At 36.9% G+C, this 20,338-nt stretch overlaps 1 protein-coding gene across 9 annotated transcripts in view; it reads left to right on the top strand.

Moving 5' to 3' along the window:
• Positions 1-20,338, top strand: part of nek7 (NIMA-related kinase 7) — a 222,678-nt gene that overhangs the window by 144,996 nt on the left and 57,344 nt on the right. For all 9 annotated transcript variants that reach the window (XM_073063495.1, XM_073063492.1, XM_073063497.1 and 6 more), the window contains 3 exons: positions 2,845-2,985; positions 7,338-7,400; positions 9,672-9,782. In XM_073063495.1, the coding sequence (XP_072919596.1) occupies positions 2,845-2,985; positions 7,338-7,400; positions 9,672-9,782 (315 nt within the window). The remainder of the gene's footprint in view (positions 1-2,844; positions 2,986-7,337; positions 7,401-9,671; positions 9,783-20,338) is intronic.

The raw sequence follows: 20,338 nt of genomic DNA, 5'->3' as shown, positions 1-20,338 counted from the left end.
CTCCCCCATTCATTATCCAAAGTGGTATACTTATTGCTGAGGGGAATGACCACAGGGGGAACCCTGCACTGACTGCTTATTCTGCTTACTTCTCCTGGTGGTCACCAATCTACTGTCTGAAGCCTGCACTCTGGGTGTGACCACATCAGTAAAAGTTTCATTTGTGTTGTTTTCAGCTTCCTGGATGGTCCTGAGTACATCATCTCAAGCTCCAGTTCCTTGAACTTGTCAGTTAGAAGCTGAAGTTGGGTACACTTGCAGATGTAGTCATCAGGGAGACTGGAAAATACCTTGAAATCCCACATCTCACAGGAGGAGCATCCATTGCCTTAACCATCCTGCCTACAAAGACTAAGGATTTATAGACAATTAAAAATTACTTACCTGTTCTTAACTGTGCCTTCTCTTTGAAAACTTTGATTTGTCCACACAGTTGAGTCACTTACTCAGCTTCCTCTTATCAAACTTGTTATACCTTTTGCTCCAACTGTTCAATCCCAAGTTCCACAGTCAAAAACACAAACTACTTGGCACCCTTAGACTGTTCTCACTGAAGCCTGTTGAACCAAAGCCTGACCACTCTAACACTGGCCCACTCACACAATAGCCGCTCTGCTAAATATCTCCTTTTTTTACTGGCTCAAATAAATACATCTTAAACAATGAATTGGTAGTGAATCACAACAGCAACCTTGGGATCAAGTTGTTGCTAATTTAAAAATATTGAATTGAGAGATAAGGAAAATAATTATCATTTGCCTTAGAGGATAAAACACAAAATAAGGGGATTTCAACTGTAGAAGTTCTGCAGTTGAAATGTAAGCTTTATGGTGTTCTAATGTACAGTTTACGGTATTCTAATGTAATGTAAAATAGCACAAATTCAAAACCACTGTTAAAAATCTGTTGGTTCTGCATTATGGGATTGGTTCATTGAATTAGATTTTTTGGTGTAGTGTTTGTAGCCACTTCAGACTATATATAATCATTCTAGGCTGATCAATTGAATTTCTTTTTATTTTCACTTTCTAGACTAGATTGACGTTATATATACTAGAGAAACTTGACACACTTGTGTATGTTCTGTTGGTTCATCAACTAAAGTATTCATGAAACTGTAACATGGTTGTTTTACAAAATTTAAGTATTGGAAATTTGGGAAATGGGAATTGTGAGGCATAGAACATATCTGTCGGTATCTGAAGTGAGGAAGGTTCATGTCTCTTATTCAAATCCTATGGTGAAAGTTATAAAATATCGATCTTTAAAGTAACCTTTCCTACATTTTTGGTATGAGCTTTGTACATATATTGAATTTCTATTTGGTATTAAAAATTAAATCCTTCAAAATAGTGGTTCTGAGTTTATTTATAATGTTCCAAGCAGTTTCTTGCATAGATACAGGGAATTAAAGGATTGAAGAAATCAAAGGCAAGCTTCGGGGAGGGATAGGAGGCAATGGTCCAATATTCAAAGAGGTTGGAAATGATTGGATCCAAGACCTGCTCAAAATGTGAAACAGTATGAGATTGGCATTGATTGAGGAAGGAAGGAAGGAAAGCAGACAGATCTCGTGGAAGGTTGAACTAGGAAATTGTGAAGAGTGCAATTTAAAATGTTATATTTAGATGAATGATCGTCTTGCTTGGGAATAAAACTTAATTTCCCAGAATACTTGCTAATTTAATTGCTATCTTGATTTAAAATGAAAATTAGCATTGCATCAACAAAAGGAGCAACATTCAATAATTCAGTTTTAGTAATAAAGTACCTATGGCATCTTCCTAGCCCCTGTTCTCCAAATTTACATTATGTTCACTGGGGTGCAAAGACTGCTAGCAGTTGATGCATAAAACTTGCAAAGTGAAGGCAAGTCCAATTTCTCAAGGAAAGCCTACAGACTTGTAAAACTGACTAGTGGAAAAATAATTTTATTTCCTAAAAATCAATTAATGGATTACCTCTGATGTTTCTGTTGGTTTCTATGTTCAGGACCCTAGTGTAGCTGAATAAACAGTCCATATTGTGCCTGTGCGTAAAAGATTAAATATTTGTCTCTTATGCCAGATACTATCAATTGCATTTGAGCTGTTTGGACTAATGACTTTACCTTTATGCCATAATTAAGTTAAGATTTCAAAGTTATCTCAAAAGTATCATTCCACTTCCCTGACCATGTAATGCTATTTTGCAGCCTCGTATGTCAGGTGTACTTTGAGGCCTAGCATAGGCCCTATTCAAGTGGAAAGGGAGAACATGTAAAGATGGAAGTAGTAGAGCACTTCAAATAATATATCTAACTTTTTTAGCAGCAGGTTTGAGTGGTCAATACAATTTCAAAGTGACAACTTCCAGGGTATGAAGCTGCAATGGTAGAAATTCAAAAGTTAATTTCCATTATCTTACAAAACTCAAAAGTACTAGCAAATAATTTTCACTAAACTATCTTGAAAATGCAGTGTTTTAAGTTGTTAATGGCAGATGAAGCTAACATAATTGATTAAAGTTTAGTTTTCCTTGAAATCTAAAAGCATACTTCAAAATATCATTTATCTTTAATCCTATTGAAAATTTAGTGTTTTTTTTAACTCCAATCACTATTTTGTCCATTCAAATGTTTCAAATTCATTAAAAATTGCCTTTTTTTCCTATTAATGATTGGCTGCTTAATGATATTATCAATACATGCCAGAGATTACTTTGAACTGATGCTGAACAAGACCAGATCTGAAAAAACCTTGTTAAAATATATATAGGGGCTTGAATAACATTTCCTATTTTTATATTGAAGCAAATTTTCTGCATTCTGCAGTGTTTATTTTCATGTATGCTTCTTGTTCACAGAAACCTCTGCGTCCTGATTTGGGCCTCAATACACTGGGAAATTTCCAAATAGAGAAAAAGATTGGTCGTGGACAGTTTAGTGAAGTCTACAGAGCATCATGCCTACTAGATGGAATGCCTGTAGCTCTGAAGAAAGTCCAGGTATGCACACTTGAAATGTAATTGTTCTTGAAGCTCAACAATCATGATTATAGATGTATGAATCAGAAGTAAGGACGTATTTTTTATATTCTGAGAAATTAGATATCTCAGTACAGTTGTTTTTCTTTAAACATAATATCAAGTCATGGAGTGAAAGTTTTCAATGCCTCTGACAATGACTGCAATTTTCATGTTTGGAATCTGACCCTTACTGCCACTGTCTGCTCTGGTTACACTTTGGTCTTCTCTTGAACTTGTGTTCTCTTGTTCCACTGCCTCTTTGCTACTCTAACCAACTATGATGCTATACAGTATGATTAGCTAATTAATATTTAGGATCAACATTGTTAACATTCACAACAATCTTAGCTAAAATATTGATTAATCACTTAACAATCTTAATTAAAAGATTGATCAAAGAGCATGCTGGTTTATATATTGCTGAGGACTCTCATTGAATTGTAGATCATGTGTTGTAGTAAGAATTGATAGACAACAGTGATGACGTTGTTTTACTTGGTGTAAATCTTGCTGTCAGGTAGTGAGTATACTTCAAAATTATTGTCATGAAAGCATTCGGTACATTTTGCGGTCATGAATTTACCAAATAAATCCTTCTTTTAAGCCTCCATAAGTTACCTTTTTAAAAACAAAACTAAAAATCCTCTAACCTTATGTGCCACAGATAAGTTTTTAACTTTCAGACTTCCATTATTCAGATTCAGATTCAGTTTATTGTCATTTATAAACCACAAATACAATGCAGTTAAAAAATGGGACAACATTCTCCGGAATGATATCACGAAAAAGCACAAAACAGACCACACAAGAAAAACCACATAACATTTGGTAATCCCCAATCCAGAGTCCGGAGAGGCTGCTGCATATCGATATCGCGCTTCCGTCATAGCACGTTCCCCGGAAAGGAACTACAAACCTATCAGACAAAACTAAAGCTACAAGACATACACAAAACCACATAGTTACATATAGTTATAGTTAACATATAGTTTCAACAGTGCAGACAATACCATAATTGATAAAAGACTAACTGACAAAGACCACATAATTATAACACATAGTTTCAACAGTGCAAAGCAATGTCGTAATCTGATAAAGAGCAGTCCATGGCATGGTTTAAAAGCAAGGTCTCAAAGTCCCGACAGCCCATCATCTCACGCAGACGGTAGAAGGAAGAAAAACTCTTCCTGCCATGAACCTCATCTTGGAGTTATGCTTAATTATACTAAAAAAAATCAAGGATTGATTTACAATTGTTCCTTTTTCTCCATGTACCTTTGGAGAATTTTCATGAAGCCAATTCCCCAATCTGGTTCTTTATAAAATAGGATGCCACATCTATTTATGGAAGAGATTAAACTTTTTTTAAAACTTGTGTACTGTTTACACGAAAAAAAACTTTGGCCTTAGTAGTCTAGCAAACATTTAGTGATGATGTTTGATGAAGGTAGAAAAGGTATTACAGTTTTGTTTTTGTCATTTATGGTTGATGAAGGGAAAGGTAAACTTAGGTAGAGGAATATGTAAATGGGAGAATGGATTAAGGGGTATGATTAGCTTATGATCAATTGTCTTATAGGTACCTTATGTTACTGGGCAGTCAGAAAGAAACTCTACCCAGCAACAGGTGACACATTAGGCATTGTTCTCTAAAAGTGCTAAGCATAACTAATTATAGGTATGGTATGATTGAAGGGGCATCTTAAGGCATAACGAAATATGGGGTATAACGTTCGAGAGAAGGAGGAAGTGTCAGGGGTGGTGCCAATATGAGGAACTTAAGTTGTATCTAGGCTAGTCTTGGCAGAAATAATTATAACTAACCAATAATGGTTTTACATCTAATTGTATCTTAGCATTGATCGAAGCTATTCTAAAACTGTATTAACTCACGTAATTATAATATTTCCTGTAATGATCAATGTAATAAATTGTGTGGAATTGTGTTTGGGGGTGGGCAGTGTCCGGACTGTCTCTTTGGGAGATCAGTCTGTAACTTCCCCCATAGCATGCTATGAATAAAAAGTGAAGTTTGATGAAGTATTGCTTGTTTTATGGTTTTATTGAATTCGTGGTACCTTGTGCTATTGCATCGGGTCGATCTGCCTTTAGCACAGTGGCATGCAAAAGTTTGGGTACCCCGGTCAAGATTTCTATAACTGTGAATAGTTAAATGAGTAGAAGATGAGCTGTTCTCCAGAAGTCATAAAGTTAAAGATGAAACATTCTTTTCAACATTTTAAGCAAGATTAGTGTATTATTTTTGTTTTGTACAATTTTAGAGTGGAAAAAAAGGAAAGGAGCACCATGCAAAAGTTTGGGCACCTCAAGAGATTTGGGTTCTCAGATAACTTTTACCAAGGTCTCAGACCTCAATTAGCTTGTTAGGGCTATGGCTTGTTCACAGTCATTGTTAGGAAAGGCCATGTGATGTGAATTTCAAAGCTTTATTAATACCCTGACTCCTCAAACCTTCTCCCAACAATCAGCAACCATGGGCTCCTCTCAGCAGCTGCCTAGCACTCTGACAATTAAAATAAATGATGCCCACAAAGCAGGAGAAGGCTATAAGAAGATAGCAAAGCATTTTCAGGTAGCCGTTTCCACAGTTCATAATGTAATTAAGAAATGGCAGTTAACAGGAACAGTGGAGGTGAAGTTGAGGTCTGCAAGACCAAGAAAACTTTCCGAGATAACTGCTCATAGGATTGCTAGAAAGGCAAATCAAAACCCCTGTTTGACTGCAGAAGACCTTCAGGAAGATTTAACAGACTCTGGAGTGGTGGTGTACTGTTCTACTGTGCAGCGACACCTGCACAAATATGACCTTCGTGGAAAAGTCATCAGAAGAAAACCTTTCCTGCGTCCTCACCACAAAATTCAGCATCAGAAATTTGCAAAGGAACATCTAACCAAGCCTGATGCATTTTGGAAACAAGTCCTGTGGACAGATGAAGTTAAAATAGAACTTTTTGGCTGCAATGAGCAAAGGTATGTTTGGAGGAAAAAGGGTGCAGAATTTCATGAAAAAGACACCTCTCCAACTGTTAAGCACGGGAGTGGATCGATCATACTTTGGGCTTGTGTTGCAGCCAGTGGCACGGGGAACATTTCACTGGTGGAGGGAAGAATGAATTCAATTAAATACCAACAAATTCTGGAAGCAAACATCACACCGTCTGTTTTTTTAAAAAAAGCTGAAGATGAAAAGAGGATGGCTTTTACAACAGGATAATGATCCTAAACACAACTCAAAATCCACAATGGACTACCTCAAGAGGCGCAAGCTGAGGGTTTTGCCATAGCCCTCACAGTCCCCTGACCTAAACATCATCAAAGATCTGTGGATAGACCTCAAAGGAGCAGTGCATGCAAGATGACCCAAGAAACTCACAGTACTAGAAGCCTTTTGCAAGGAATAATAGGCGAAAATCCCCAAACAAGAATTGAAAGATTCTTAGCTAGCTACAGAAAGCATTTTCAAGCTGTGATACTTGCCAAAGGGGGTGTTACTAAGTACTGATCATGCAGGGTGCCCAAACATTTGCTTCGGGCCCTTTTCCTTTTTCGTTATTTTGAAACTATAAAAGATGGAAGTAAAAAAGTAATCTTGCTTAAAATATTAAAGAAATGTGTCATCTTTAACTTCATGCCTTTTGGAAATCAGGTCATCTTTTACTCACTTAGCTATTCACAGTAACAGAAATTTGACCGGGGTGCCCAAACTTTTGTATGCTGCTGTTATGTTGCTTTAACATGAATGGCACTCCTAAAGTATGAGTTATTCATGTACTTTGTTGCTGAGCTAACAACTAATTTAAGCATATCTGGGTATAAGGCAATGTCCATGGAAAAATAAATCTATCTACTTTGTTTAAGTAAGGTAATGAGAACAATTGAAACACTATCTTTTGGCTGAAATCTTGGTAACTTCACAAATTCTTGAATGTGATGATTATGGTACTCTTTTTTTTACAAATGATTGTTGGCTGTTAATATGTTTTTGTATACCTATTTTTTTGTGTGACATGAAGTTCAAGTACTCTGCTAAAAAGAAGTTCCTCTCCAAGCATTGATAGGTCCAAATTATTTTTGTGTGTATATCTTGTTTGGATGAATCAAAATCAGACCTTGATTTATATGTAAAACTTGTTCAGATCTTTCAGTTGTGCTTCCATCACATCTGTGCATAATTTTGCTGTAGTGTTTTACCATAAGAGAAAATACAGATTTTCACCATGTAGGGAAAGTAAAATGACCCTTGTTGAATTTAGTGCTTTTTTTTGTGTATTAGGTGTGAAAAAGAAACCTAAAATTAATATTTTTTCCAGATATTTGAAATGATGGATGCCAAAGCTCGTCAAGATTGCATAAAAGAAATAGATCTTCTGAAGGTAAAAAGAGCACCTTAGAAAAAAGTTAGAAAAGGGAAGAACTAATTTTAAGAATGCATGCTTAATGTTTGTTGGCCAGATTTTAACCTTTTCAAAGGTGCAGCCAAAATGCTGGAGAAAATGCTTGTTAACTTTTACTTTGGATTCTGTAAATCAACAGCAGTAGTTTCTAATTGGTTCCGCTGTCCATTACTGTGCACAGTAACCATGTCATAGAACTGAAAGCTTGAACCTTCTGTAGTTCCAAGAATTTTTATTGTATATAATGATCTGGTACTCCATGTTACTCAGTGCAATTAATCTTGAAATTGTAGACTACAGCTTTATGACTTTTATCAGTCACAAATCAACTTTTGGGCTTGTATCAAACCAAAGCATTCACTCCATTTACCTTGTTCATATGAGTAATTCTAGCCTTGAAAGGTGAGTTGTCGTCATTGAGAAGATCTCTATCAAGAAACAATGATGTGAAATGGATAACTCACTATGTGTGGAGGACAGTTGAATAAAGAAGCATTATATCAATGCTTTTTGGAATTGGAGCATTCCTTCTTTGAAGTTCTATTTTGTAGCTATTTTCTTCTCATTACTGAATCATTTAAATATTTCAAAGGTTCATTTTGTTGTCAAAGTATGCATGTAGAATACAATACAACTCTGAAATCTGACCTCTAGATAGCTATGAAATGCAGGAAAACCTTTGGAGTCATTGAAAGAAAATACATCACCCCCCTCCCGTGCGAAAAAGAAACAAAAACTCGCTAACCTCAAAATCCCCTAATCCCTACCTCACACGAAAAGCTAACAGATCGCCTACCCAAAAAATCATAACTAGAACATCAAAATCCCAAAATTGATCCCCTCCCTTGCACAAAATCTAACAGATCGCCCATCCAGAAAACGGCAGCTGGAACATGAAAAGCCCCAAACCCCCAATCCTCTCTCTGTCTCTCTCACAAAAAAGACAGTGACAATAACATTAAATTGCCATTCCCCTCCCCTGCTGCAAAACAGCAGTTACAATAGTATTAAATTCCAACTCCCTCACACACATACAAAAAACTAACAGATCGCCCACAGAAAGAAGCATCAACAAGAAGATCAGACCCAAATACCTAACCCCTCTCTCACACAAAAATTAACACATCTCCCACCTGGAACCCCAAACCCCCAATCCTCCAATCGGCAATAAGAAAGAAAACACAGAAAACAGGAGGAGACCAATATAAGCTACAGTCCAATAATCACATAATCTTAGAATTTCTAAAAAATCCAGCATCAAAGAGAGCTACCATTCAAACTCAGCTCGTCCATGGAGAGTGACTGGTGATCCCACAGCCTTGCTGACCCATGGCCTCAGTGGAAAGTGTCCACTGACCCCTCCATTAGCCTCGGTGCTTCAGATGTCCTTGATGCTTTGAAATGGAGTCGATCATGGCCTCTGGTCTTCACCATGAGGCAGCTTGTGCTTGCAGTCCACTCTTGGAATCTTCTTGAGGACATTAGAGTGCTAGATTATTTGATCAAACTCCAAACTGCATGTCACAGGCTCCAACATTTCTGAAACACAAACAAGTCAAAAAGAACAAGCAGAAGGCGAAGAAAAAATGAAATAATTGAAATGATTGGCTATTGGAAGATCCCACCCAAGGAATTATTGTTCACTGGAGCCATCTTGACTGGTAACTTGAAATGCCAACTGTATTTTTAACCACAAGAGTAACTAACCTTTTGCATAGTTATAAATTTCCTACAGTTTTTTAAAATTTTGACAAAGTCCTGTACAGTAGGCTGGTCCAGGAGGTTGGGGCACATGAGACTTGCAGTGTGTTGGTAAACTGTGTCCAAAATCAGCTTAATGATAAGAGGCAAGAGAGTAGCATCAAGCATCTATTTCTGATTGAAAGTATGCCAACAACGGTGTCTCACTAGGACTGCAATGTGAATGTCTTGGATGAAAATGTAGGTGAACTGATTTGGAAGTTTGACAACAATACAAAATTTGGAGGAGATTAAGTGAACAGTCCTTTATCTTGTAACTATGTCCTCTCATTCCAGACTTGTCCACTATATAATTTAGAATGACAGAAATGAATTAATTCAAGTTATTTGTTTATTTTTAAAATTTATGTTCTTCATGAAATCATTGATTCATCGGAATTATCTAGGAAGACAAATTGCCAGTGATTGTACTTTATCTCTAAGTAGCAAAATCTGTAATATCCTCAATGAGTATTTGAGTGAATTGTTTTATGCTTATGTATTTTACAGCAATTAAACCACCCAAATGTAATAAAATATCTTGCATCATTCATTGAAGATAATGAGCTAAATATTGTACTGGAACTGGCAGATGCTGGAGACCTTTCTAGGATGATTAAGGTAAATATTTGTAACCTTATGCAGTTCTTGCCCTTATAATGTACTTATTATTGGATTTCATGTCTTATTTATTTAAATTAAAGAATATTTGATTGAAAGTATTGATGACAACATATTAAAGGAAAAAGAATTTTATGGATCAACTTTACTATTGAAGTAGACCTTACTGGGGGTGACAGGTTGATGGCGGGAAAAAAAAATTTTCTTTTCAGTTAAAAATGTAACTTTTTTGCCAGCTTGCAAACAGTTAAGTTGTTTCTCACCTTCATTAATTACTGTGTTATGTATCTGCTGTTTTTTTTGTGTTGCATGGGTTACATTAGCTGTCAGTCCAAAACATGCCTGTCTAGAAATTTGATTGCATGGCACTGTTTTTCCAGTGCTACTTGCAAGGAAATCTGTTTTCCCTGGGGGTACCCTTCATCACTCACCCTATACTCAGAAGCGGAACATGTATTTTGCTTTCCTGTCCAGACCGAAACGTGTTTATGGTAGCATTTCCTGCTGTGGCTTGCATAGATGCAGCATCTGATTTGCACATAATGTGTTTTCTGGCAGTCTGATCTTTTTATAATATTTTGGAAAAAAAGACAATGGCCCAGATTTTGCATATTGATGATTTAAACACAGTGGAACTATTGATATTTCCTGTCATTAATCTGTGAAGCTGGCAAGAAGCAAAGGATTTCCATCCATGTTTAAGTTAAAGTAGAAATCCCAAAGTTGCTGTCAGCAGTTCACTCTACCTTCAGGCTTTTCATACCACAATGAAGCTAACTGGTTTCAACCAATGTGTATTTCAGATATTTATGAATGAACCCTATGCAAAATACATTGGAAATCTTTTGCTTTGTTGGATTAGTTCCAATTGAGTTTTCACCAATTTAAGTATTTCTTAGTAAAATATATGATCCTCACAGTTTTATTTCTTCTAATATCCTCACATGAATATTTCATAATTTGTTGTTTTGAAAGGCAAATTCATTAAAATGCTTATTCAATACTTCACCTGTATTTTATTTGTATATGTTTTATCAATTTATTAGTTCCCTTAATGGATGAAGAGCTAGGTAAAGAATGTATTATTTGCTTACTGATTTTCTAACTCCCAAAATGTTTTGATATGATTAATTGCTCAATCATCATGATAGTATCTCTATTGCTGGGATACAGGGATTCTTTTGGAAATGATGCTTGAAAGAAAATTCTTGTAGAAACTTCAAAATCTTTAAAGAGATTTATTTTATTTAAAGACCACTGCAAACTGACTATCAATTCTGGGCCACTGTAATATTGTGCAATTTTCTTATGCGCAGTAGTAATTTTAATATTTTGGTGGTTCTGCTAAGGAAAATGTGTTAATTTGTTGCTCTTTTAACAAATCTCTTGTTTCACTAGTCATTTTAATGTACTTGAAGATGAGAGACAGAAAAATACTGTGAAAATGTCAAGCAGCGCTATGTTAATACAAAAAGAACAATTAAAATCCAAAGAAGTCTGAATAAAATTCCTTCAAGCGTTTTCTGGAGATGTAGATGTAGATCTGTAACTTCTGGAAAAAGAATTTATTTGTATGAAAACTCAAAAGTATTAGCAAGTGAAAGGAATGTCATGTCTGCTTAAATTTCTTTTTTAAACTGCTGTGTATCCACATGCAAACCATGCAATTCTCTCATAGCATATTTGTGATATCTGTGAATAGAGTATTGAAAAACATACTGGCAAAAGAATGAGTCACATCCGCTCAACAGTTTAGTAATTAACAGTTCCTTCTAAAATTTATTTTAGGAAATGTTAAACTAGGGGGATCTTTATTAAAAATGTGAAAGTCTATCACATGTAAACGTCTAAAGAAAGGTCTCAAAGATCTGGCAAAGCTTCTTAATGTTAGCAAACTGGGGTGGGGGGGGGTAAGAGTCATTTAGAATACATTCGCTAGATTCTTTGCAGTCACATTCTAATGTTAAGATCCTAATCTGCTAAACAAGTTTTTTTTCTCACTAAACCTGTTGTGAAATATTGAGTCATGCTTGGTTAACTAGCAGTGAAGTTGATGATGTCCATTTGGGAAACAAATTCATCGAAATCATCTTTCAATTTCAGTATTAAACTTTGAAATTGTTATGCATTTCAGGGAGCAATGGTAGGAGACAATAATTTTCTTTATTGCTATCACAAATTCTAAGCCAATATCCATAAAGAGCAGGAAGAAGATGAGATCAAGGTAAATCAAAGTGAACAGAAAAACAAATTGCAAGAAAAATTAAACAAAAATCACCAACATATTTAACAGCTCTTGAGCTCTTCATTTGCAAAAGTTAATTTTCATTGTTTGATAGAAATATATTTATCACATTGTTTAAAAAAAGGTGCCAAAATTGAAATGGCTGCTCCTTAATCTGTCATAACTTTATTTAGAATGTGCAGTATGTCATGAAAGAATGTGGATTCTTTTATGCTATTTGTGACACTGGTCAGAAAACCTGACTTTGTGTTGTTTATAGAAGAGTAACATGGATAGGAAATTCAAGAATAATTTTTAGTTAAATTCCTGCCCAATATTTTTAATATTTTGATAGCATTATAGTGTTAGCAAAATATTAAATATATATATTTGTTACCACTTGAATAGCAGTTACACAAAAATAGAACATTTTTTCTCTTTAATGGATACCCATGGAGGAGCTGTTGGTTTCAAAGTACATTGATTACATAGATGTACCCTTGCCTGTTTAACTAGTGCAAACATGTTTTTGTAATTAATTATATTACAGATGTCCTCCCCTGTACAAAGGTAGAGCATTTCCATGAAACCTTTCTTAAGCCAAAATGGCGTAAAGCAAAGAACCATTAATTTATATGGGAAAAATTTTCGTAAAAGTGAAAATCCTCTTTGTAATGCGAAAACAGGTTACTAATGTAGGTCTTTTGTAAAAGCGAAGTGGTGTAAAGCGAACATTTGTAAAGCTAGGGAAATCTGTATCTTTTTAACTATGCGGTAGAAAGTATCTTTTGGATAGCACCATATGGTCAAACATTAGCTACAGCTAAATGAGTTAGTATGTTATAAGTCAAGAATTGACATATGCGCAACTTTTCCTGGGAATGGTGGGAGTAGGGGTGGGGGGAATGATCACAAATACTTTGGAAGAATCTGTATTTGCACAAGTTACTTTTCCACAATGCTTTCAAGCTCAAGACTAGTCAGTTGATGTGATAGTGAGAATTTTAAAGTAATGCATATGCTGTTGTTTTTAAGCAAATTAACAATGCAATACAAAAGAATCTAAATGTACATTTTAGCTATAGATTATCAAATCATATATAATATGCTTTACACTCAAGGCTAATTATTCTAAATTAATTATTTATATATTTTGCTGCAGATTTTTTAGGTTTTGTGAGCAAATGTGGTTTTGTATTTGATATGTGATGACATGCAGACATCTTGTCTCAGTTGTTTCTTTAAACAGGATTTTGAGCAATGTTTTCAGAGCCACCTTTTTACGAATTCCATCAAATACGGTTTAAATGTGCAAATTTTTGTTATGATTGATATGTAGTTAAATGTACTATGTGGTGCCTTTCACAACCTTTAGATTCTCTAAAATATTTGCAGTCAATCCACTACTTTAGGTTTTTTTTACTGTTATAATGCAGGAAGCTAAACACTTAAATTTCCACATACGTTAGTGAATCATGAATACACCTACATTTGCAATAAGCTAATTGTTTTGTCCAGATGAGGCAGCTGGTAAAATATATGAATCAATTTAATTGGTCTTTTCCTCAACGTGGTAGTTGAGAAGAGCAAATTTGGATGAGAAATATTAGAATTTAAATTTCAGAAATTAAAGCGATTAACAGTGATTTTTAAAAAGATTAAACAAATATTCAAAACTGAGGAAGTAAAGCTGAGAGTACATCCTCGAAGTAGACCTCATTCACTCAGTTGATTGGATTTCTCCAAATTAACAGAAGTTTGGAAAAGTGAGTTAAACATTGAGAGTGAAGAATTTGGGATATTATTGGAAACTGCACTTGTACCTGGAATTACAAATATTGGCTTGCCATTTGAGTATATAGGAAGTGACGATTTTAAGGAGAATATTGGCTGATGCTCTGTGAAATAACACATGGAGTCAAAACAAATGTAGTCTTCAACTTGTTTATTTGTCCAGGATATCTAGATGTATTTCAGATTCTGTTGCAAATGATCTTCTGTCCTCTCAGCAGAATGTTCTGATTTTTGATTATGATTAAATAATGAGAATATATTCATTTGGGAAGCAGCATTTAATGATACTTTAAATTTTCTTTTCCTGTTGCAACTATGAAATGTCCTTTTATTTTTAATAGCAGCAATATGCATAGAATGAATGATATGAAAATTTCTGTTATGTGTTGATGTTGAGAGGAAAGCAGAACATCATAGCACAGAGGTAGATTGAGGTCAACTTTACCATACCTCAGCTGGTGGAAAATTTAAATAAATCAAAATGACTTGAGGCACAAGACGAATGAAAATCAAAGTGTTACTGGAAGGGGTAGAAAATGTAACTAAAAGTATGCAGCGGTCTTTGAATACAGAAAGAAGGAAAATTATACTGAGAGGAAAAAAGGCTTAAGGCTCTGTCTGTATGTATGTAGCATTTGTAGCAAGATAGATAAATTGATGGCAGAAATAGATATGAGTTATATTTTATCTGCAGTTACAGAGATGTGGTTGCAGAGAATGTATGAGTGGAAACTCAGGACTCTTAGTTATTTAGTGTTCCAAAAGAATCAGCAAAAAGGACAAGGATGCATGGTTAATGGAGTTAAGGACCCATGCATTGGTGAGTAGTAATTTGATGCAGTGCACCTGGACATGGAATCGGTTTGATTGCAATTAGGAATAGCAAAGGACAGAAGACATTGGTTGGAATAGTTTTTCTGCCTCCAAAATAAAGTGCATTAGAACCATCAAAGCAATGTGGTAAGATTAATAAATTGTCTTGGATTAAAGTTCTTCTAAGGACTTTTGATCATAATTTGACAGAACTTTAGATACAATTGAGGGTGACTCATCAGCTGCAAAACAGTGTCCTCAGTTTGAGGACAATTGCAAAGATATAATAGAAGAGCAGTTTGAAACCAGACTGGGGAAAATATGCTGAAGGAAAGGCCAGAAGTAAAGCAGTGGCATATATTTTAGCTGTAGTAATCATTAGAAAATTATCCTAATCTAAAAAAGTATTAAGAAAGGAAGTTGAAAAATGCAAATTTAAAAACTTGACTATACAAAATGACAAGGTGATGGTGTACTTGGCAAAGTACTAAAAACCTGTTCTGATCAACATGATGGAGTATTCAAAGACTCCTTCAATCTCTCACTGCTGCAGTCAAAGCTTCTAAAGTTCCAGAGATTCAAAAGGACATCAATCCTACTAGTGCTCTAGAAGAGCATGGTGAGCTGTCTCAATGACTATTGGCTAGAAGTACTCACATCTACTGTACTTTGAGAGGTTGGTTATGGCGAAAATTAACTCCTGCCTGTGCAAGAACCTGGATGCTGCAATTTGCCTGCCGCCACAACAGGTGGACGCAATCTCATGAGCTTTTCACCCAGCTTTGGAGCTCTTTGGCAACAGCAATAGATACATCAGGCTGCTGTTTATTGATTAGAGCTCGGTTTTCAACACCACCATCCCCTCACTACTAATCAACAAGCTTAAAAAAATCCTGGGTCTCTGTACCTCCCTTCACATCTGGATCCTTCACCTCCTCATTGGGCAACCACTGTCAGTGTAGATTGGTAACAACATTTACTCCTCAATGACAGTCCACACAGCTGAACCTCAATGATGCATGTTTAGCCCACAGATCTACTGTCTCTATGCTCATGACTGTGTGTGGCTAGGCACTGCTCCATCTATAACTTCACTGATGACATCACAGTTGTTTCTAGAATCTCAGTTGGCCATGAGGAGGCACGCAGGTTGGCAGATTGAGTGCTATTGCAACAACAGCCTTGCACTCAACATCAGCAAGACCAAGGAATTGAGTGTGGACTTAGGAAGAGAAGTTGGGAGAACACATTCCAGTCCTCATTGAGAGATCAGTGGTGGAAAGGGTTAACAGTTTAACGTTCCTTACCAGTAACATCTTAAAGGATCTATCTTGGGGCCAACACATTGCAATAAAATAAAAAGGCATGCTAGTGTTAGACTTCATTTGGTTTTCAGAGATCTGGTATGTCACTAAAGACTCTAGCAAAAAAGACTCTAGATGCATTGTAGAGAGCATTCTGAATGGTTGCATCACTGCCTGGTATGGAGACTCCAATACACAGGATCAAGAGACAGGAGAACATTGTAGACTCTGCCAGCTTTATTATGGGCACAATCCTCCCCATCATTGAGGACATCTTCAAAAGGTGATACACGGAGGTGACACCATTAAGAACCCTCACCATCTGGACATGCCCTCTTCTCTTTACTACCATCAAGGAGGAGGTAAAGGAACCTGAAGACTCACACTCAATGTTTGAAGAACAGATTCTTCCCCTCTGACATCAGATTTTTGAATGGTCCAAGGACACCGTTATTTCGCTTTCATACAATTTATCTATCTGTCTGTCTGTCTATCTATTTTTGTAATTTTTTATGTCTTGCAATGTATCATGGTCACAAAACAATACATTTCTTGACATATGGAGTGGTGGTAAACCTGATTTTGATTCTGCCATCAGCTGGTGATGGCCTAGAGGATTAGAGGCAACTAGGGGTGTACCTACAAGATGAACAATATTAACTATGAGAATTGTTGGAAAATAATATCAAAACGTTCAGCAAGAGCCATGGAGATATATACAAAGTAAGGGGGTAACCAAGATTAGTATGGAATCCCTAGGGAATGAGTGTAAATTAGTGAGTTGGTTTATTATTGTCACATATACTGATGTACAGTGAAAAATGTGCCTTGCATACTGTCCATACAAATCAATTCATTACAACTTTGAATTGTAGTAATACAAGATAAAACAACAATAGTAGAATAAAGTGTTACAGTACTGAGAATGTATAGTGTATGTAGACAGTATGGTGTAAGACAATGGTCCCCAACCTCTGACAGTGGTTCGCAGACCGATACTGGGCTGCGAAGCATGTAATGGTGCAGCGGTAGCCAGCGTGCACCCAGCACGTCTTTAAGAAAAAAGCCGTAGAGCAAGTGAAATTGGCAATCACCTCTGATCTGGGACGACTTTTACGTGCCGGGCGGCACCTAATTAATTAGCTTGTTTATTTTGGCTTTTTCTTAAAGATGCGCCGGCTACTGCTGCACCCCTGCATGCTTCACGGCCCGCAGGTTGGGGACCACTGGTGTAAGGTCACAAGATGGTAAATTGTGTGGTTAGAATCCATCTTTTTGCACTAGAGAATCATTCAAAAGTTTTGTAACAGCACAATAAAAGCTACCTTGAGCTTGGTGGTATATGCTTTCAGGCTTTTGTATTTTTTGCCTGATGGAAGGGGGGGAAGAAGAGAGAATGACTGTGATGGGTGGGAACTTTTATTATGCTAGCTGTGTTATTGAGGCAGTGAGAAGTGTAGACAGAATCGATAGAGTGGAGGTTGGTGTCTGATGTACTGAGCTCAGTCCCCAGCTCTAACATTTCTTGTAGTCATGGGTGGAGCATTTGCTGCACCATGCTGTGATGTATACATACAAGGTCCTTTCTGTGGTGCATTTATAAAGATTTGATGGGATCAAAAGGGACACTGTGAATTTCTTCAGAACAGATATCGGTGATGTCATGATACCATGTCATTAGCATCTCTGTCTCCTTGTGCTCTGACTCACCATTGAACGGGGAATGATGAAATGTGAATAATTTAAGCCAATAAGCTGTATAAATTTTCATTGTGAAGGACATTGCAAATATTCCAAAATTAAGATGTTCAAAGTAAATTTATTACCATATACTACCTTGAGATTCATTTTGTTACAGGCACTTATAGGGAAAAAAAGAAATGCAATAAGAACCTGGTGGTGTGGGACCTAAGGCTTTTGTACCTCCTACTAATGGTAATAGTGAGCAGGGCCATGGCTTGGATGGTTGGAGTCTGTGATGGTCAGTGCTGCTTTCTTATGTCAGTGCTCCATGTCAATTTCCTCAGTGGTCGGGAGGGCTTCACTCATGATCAACTGGGCTGTATCATGTTTCTGGGCATTGATGTTTCTATGGCAGGCTGTGATGCAACCAGTTAGCATATTCTCCTCTGTGCATCTTTCGCAGTTTGCCAGTTTTTGGTGATCTGCTGAATCAATGCAAACTTCTAAGAAAGTGGAGATGCTGTTGTGTCTTATTTATGATAGTACTTAATGTGCTAATTCCACAGCAGATCCTCTGAAATGTCACAAGGATTTTAAAGTTACTGACTGTCTCCACCTCTGATCCCCTAATGAGGATCACCAACTTCTTTCTTCTTTAGTCAATAATCATCTCTTTGGTTTTGCTGACATTGAGTGAGAGGTGGTTGTTGTGACACCACTCAACCAGATTTTCAATCTCTCTTCTATATGCTAATTCCTCATGTCCTCTGATTTGGCCAACAACAGTGGTATCATCAGCAAGGCCTTTGACAATCTGCTGCATGGGAGATTGGTCAAGCAGTTTCAATTGCTTGACATTCAGGATAGATAGAAAATTGGATTCAGTATTGGCTGTACAGGAGAAGCCAGAGAGTGGTAGTAGATGGTTGCTTCTCTGACTGGAGGCCTGCAACTAGTGGTGTGCTGCAGAGTTCATTGCTAGATTCTTTGTTGTTTGTCATCTATATCAGCAATCTGCGTGATAATGTGGTAAACTGGATTCACAAATTCACGGATGACACCAAAATTGGTGGTGTAGTAGACAGCAACAAAGGCTATCAAAGCCTTGATCTGGCCAGCTGGGAGAATGGGCTGAAAAATGGCTGATGGAATTTAATGCAGCTAAGTATGAGGTGTTGCACTTCGAGATGATAAACCAGGGTAGGAATTACGCTGTGAACTTACACAGTAAAGCACTGAGGAGTGCAGTAGAACACAGGGAGCTAGAAGTACCGATCCATGATTCCTTGAAAATTGTATCACTTAGCTAGGGTCATAAATCAGAATTTTGAGTACAAGAGTTGAGATGTTATGTTGAAGTTGTATAAGAGTGTGTGCAGCTCTGGTCACCTGTATACAGAAGAGATAATCAGTAAAATTGAAAGAATACGGAGCAAATTTACAAGAATATTACCAGGACATGAGGGCCTAAGTTATAGGGAAAGTTTGAATAGGTAAGGACATTATTCACTGGAATGTAGGAGAATGAGGGGAGATTTGACAGAGATATACAACATTAAGAGGGGTATAAATTTGGTAAATGTGAGTAGGATTTTACCACTGAGGTTGAGTAAGACTGGAACTAGAGGCCATGGGTTAAGGGTGAAAGGTGAAATATTTAAGGGAAATCTGAGGCGTAAGTTCTTCACTCAGGGTGGTGCAAGTGTGTAGACGTTCGTTCAATTGAAACATTTAAGAGAAGTTTGGATAGTACATGGAAGGGGTATGGAGCGCTACGTTCCAGTTGCAGTTTGATGGGGCTAGGCAGAATAACAGTTCAGCATGGTCTAGATGAGCCAAAAGGCTTGTTTCTGGGCTTTAGTGCTCCATGACTCTAAATAGTGGATTGGAGCGGTACTTAGTCCCACAATCATAAATATAAAATAAGTAGAGCAGGAGATTAAGCTGCAGCTCTGAGGTGTAACTATGCGGGTGGTGAGTATGAAGGTAATGTTGTCGATCTGTACTACCTGGGATCTGCCACTGAGGAAATCAAGTATCCAGTTGCACAGGACATTAGTGAGGCCCAGGTCTTGGAGCTTAGTGATGAGTATTGAGAGGATACTAGTTTTGAATGCTGAGTTGTAATCAATAAACATCCTGACATATGCATCTATCTTGTTCAGTTTCAAATAGGAAAGATGAATTAGTAACAATCCCATCATGAGTGGTAAAGTATTAAGAAAATCCAAGAGGACTAAATGCTGACACATTACTAGGACCTGATGGCCTCTATCCAAGGCTATTAAAGGAAGTAGCTATAGAGATAGTGGAGTAATTGGTTGAAGTTTTTTAAAGCTCAAAGTTCCAGATGGTACTAGAGGAAGGGAAGATCACAAATATGGCTCACTTGTTTAAGGAGGGGAGAGGCAAAATGTGAAAAACAATATGCATATTGACATATTTAATTGGAGCAATAAGCGGAACAAGTACTACGCCTGCCCTTATACTTCCTCTCTCACCATCATTCAGGGCCCCAGACAGTCCTTCCAAGTGAGGCGACACTTCACCTGTGAGTCGGCTGGTGTGGTATACTGCGTCCAATGCTCCCGGTGCGGCCTTTTATGTATTGGTGAGACCCAACGCAGACTGGGAGACCGTTTCGCTGAACTCCTACGCTCTGTCTGCCAGAGAAAGCAGGATCTCCCAGTGGCCACAACACACACAAAATGTTGGTGGAACACAGCAGGCCAGGCAGC

Source organism: Hemitrygon akajei, chromosome 12 (assembly GCF_048418815.1).
Source record: "Hemitrygon akajei chromosome 12, sHemAka1.3, whole genome shotgun sequence".
In the NCBI taxonomy this organism is placed as follows: Eukaryota; Metazoa; Chordata; class Chondrichthyes; order Myliobatiformes; family Dasyatidae; genus Hemitrygon; species Hemitrygon akajei.
The sequence above is the reverse complement of the archived record's forward strand: the minus strand, read 5'-3'. Positions and strand labels throughout refer to the sequence as shown.